General features: G+C 32.9%; 1 protein-coding gene across 1 annotated transcript; it reads left to right on the top strand.

The window, feature by feature from the left end:
• The first annotated feature begins 596 nt into the window (after positions 1–596).
• Positions 597–2327, top strand: LOC131611436 (F-box protein CPR1-like). Its single transcript, XM_058883459.1, has one exon. The coding sequence runs from the start codon at positions 618–620 to the stop codon at positions 1998–2000; it is 1383 nt and encodes a 460-aa protein (XP_058739442.1). The 5' UTR covers positions 597–617; the 3' UTR covers positions 2001–2327.
• Positions 2328–3241: the final 914 nt, after the last annotated feature.

Raw genomic sequence — 3241 nt, 5'->3', positions numbered from 1 at the left:
TATTCTCTTATTTAGTTTTTAATTAGTTGACATTTCTGATAATTCATTTCACTTGTAAGATTGAGTACCCCTAATATTTCTTATTAATATAAGTTTTGGTTATAAAAAAAGGGATAATAGACATTTACCCCTACTATATAGGCGAGATCCGGGTTACCCTCTATTAATATTTTTTTTGGATTACCCCCTGTATTTTTAGGGTACCCCTAAGCGTGTAAAAACAGTGAAAAATCAGGGGGGGTAAATCAAAGAAACAAGATTACAGGAGAGTCATAGGGGGTAAATCATAGAACTTTTCATATTTCAAGGGGATAATTAAAAAAAATATATATATAATAGGGGTAACCCGAATCTCGCATGGCAGAGGGGTAGATGTCTATTATCCCTTAAAAAAATTATTTTAAATATATATTGAGAGATAAGATCGCAAATTTAAAATGCAATAATTCCTAATAAAGCATAACTATATTCTAACATGTGAAACGACATTATTGCTGATAATAGTATAAACTAAAACATACAAGCAACAGTACTTTACTAACTTCATGATAATAAAATACGTTTTAAAACTTTGACTATAAAACCAAGAAGAAGTCATAAGCTCGAGACACAAAATCATGTTTGCTTTTTGCTTTATTTTCTTCTTTCTATTTTTCACGCTGCTTTCCAAATTGTTCTTAACATGCAGAATTCAAAGACCCAGAAGGGAGATTATGGTTACAAAGATAGAAAATCTTCCACAAGAATCACTATCCAACATTCTATCTAGGTTACCAGCGAAAGAATTGTTGAAGACCAGGTTTGTTTGCAAATCATGGTTCAATCTCATAACCGATCCTCATTTTATTAACGATTACTATGTTTTTTACAACAATCTTATTTACTCTCAAAATCAAGAGGAGAAACTCTTGGTTATTCACACACCGTTTATTTCCGGTGTGGAAACTTTTATTTCTCTTCTTTCTTGGAATTTCAGTGATCCTGAGAAACATGTTTCTTCTTCTCTTGTAAAACTTCCGGATGAATACATTTCAGATCATAAATATTGGACTGAAATAATGGGTCCATGTAATGGTATTTACTTTCTACAAGGATATCCAAATTTCATGATGAACCTTTCTCTTAAACAGTTCAAGGCTTTGCCTGAATCTCATATAACATATTCAGATGGAACTTATTCTCTCACTGAATTTGCTGGATTTGGATTTGATCCTAAAAATAATGACTATAAAGTTGTTTTCTTAAAAGACGTTTGGTTGAGGAAAACAGATGAAAGACAAAAAGGGTGTTGGAATGTTGAGTTATACAGTCTTAATTCCAACTCTTGGAGAAAGCTTGATGCTCAAGATCTCCCTCTTCCAATTGAAATTTTGAGTTCTTGTTCTCAGGTTTATACTTATATGAACAATTATTGTCATTGGTGGGGTTATGTTGAGAAGTATGGTAGCGGAATAGAAGATGTTGTTTTAGCCTTTAACATGGTTGATGAATCATTTAGAAAGATAAAAGTGCCTAAATTAGAGTATTCTAATTCTAATTCTTCAGTTGAATGTTTTAAAACATTGGTACCTTTTCACGAATCTGATACTATTGGTGTCGTAGTTTATTCTTTAAGAGGAATAGAGAAATGTTATGATGTTTGGATGATGAAGGATTATTGGGATGAAGAGTCTTGGATTAAGCAATACAGTGTTGGACCTGTGCCTATGATTTCAAAGTTTGTTGGAATCTATGGGAGCAATGGATTTCTTTGGATAGATACAAATGAAAGGTTGGTATTGTATGAGTCTGAGATACAAAATACAATGGATATTCATGACTATGAAAAACATGATTCAATAAGAGCAGTTAGTTACATGGAAAGTCTTGTTTTGATTGAAAGGGGAAGAGAAAGAAGTCATCAATATTTTTTATGTAGATTGGTTCAGATCATCTACAGATGTTTTATTTGTATGAAGTTTTTTCTTTCCTTTTTTTATTTCAAGAAATACATTGAGTAACAACATATAAGGTTTTTGATTCCCTTGTGAACATTGAACACAATGAATTGAAGTGGGATCAGAAACATTTGACTGTGATTACCGTAATAATAATGATAAAGATGACAACTACATATAAAAATATTTATTTTATAGTTAGTTGTCTTATAAAATGACATCAATAGTTGGCCGTGACACCATTATTTTTCTGGTTGAAAATAAAAATTGTTTTATGCACTAATATACATATCACATTGTTTGTCAAGAAAAAAAAAATGTACATCCAGCAACAAGTAAAATTCTAATTGAATGAATGTGAGTATATAATCAATAAAAATAATACGTTTGTTTATGCATGAGTTTTGAGAAAGTTTTTGTTTTTAAAAACTAAAATCAATTAGAATTAATCATTTATATTTGTGCCTAACTTATTGATCCAAACAGAATTATATCTTTCTCATGCCTTCTCCTCTTTGTATACTCCGAAATCATGTCCACCAAGACCTTAAAATCGGTCATCAAATGGACTTTCTCCGCTTTCCACTCCTTAGCCATCGCATCGCAAGAGCATTAATCAACGTTGAATTTCCACTGCAGTAGCGTTGTAGTACCCTCGCTTGTCTTCATCCTTCATATCTTCTGCTGCTATCTGGAATTGCAGTAGTTTGAAGCTTTCCTTGGTCCAATAACACTTCATAAAAGTGTGAGCAATGGTTTCCCCAGGATTGAGACACATGGGCCAAAATAGAGGGCAATTCACTCATCTTTTGATTAGGTCCATTCTAACCCATTCTATCCCTTACTTCTTTGTTAAGGATCCTCCAAGTGAGAGATTTTATTCTAGGGTGAGTTCATGGTTTTAAATTGCGGTTGCGGATGCGGTTGCGGTTGCGGATGTTGCGATTGTGGTCATTGCGCCTGTTGCAATGCGCATTGCGGCCGTTGCGGCGTGAATTTCTTAAAGGAAGTGTTTGAAATATTATATTGAAAAACACTTAATTTTATGTTTTTTTATTATATAAAAAGTAAATTGAGTTTTAGTAATCTAATATATTAATTTTTGATGAAAATACTTAAAAAAAACATGATGAAAATTGTCCGATGGGGTTCCGAATACATCCAGAGATAAGATTTTAAAATCACACCGCAATTGCGGTCCGATGCAGTTGCGGAGGCAACCGCATCCGCAATATTGCGGGTGCAATTGCGGTTGCGGACCGCAATTTAAAACCATGGGTGAGTTTTAACATTCCTGAATTTCT

This window comes from Vicia villosa, linkage group LG6 (genome assembly GCF_029867415.1).
Source record: "Vicia villosa cultivar HV-30 ecotype Madison, WI linkage group LG6, Vvil1.0, whole genome shotgun sequence".
NCBI lineage: Eukaryota > Viridiplantae > Streptophyta > Magnoliopsida > Fabales > Fabaceae > Vicia > Vicia villosa.
This window is presented reverse-complemented; position numbering and strand designations above follow the sequence as displayed.

Coding starts and splice junctions, on each gene's coding strand:
- LOC131611436 (XM_058883459.1), top strand. CDS start 618: ATGTTTGCTTTTTGCTTTATTTTCTTCTTTCTATTTTTCACGCTGCTT.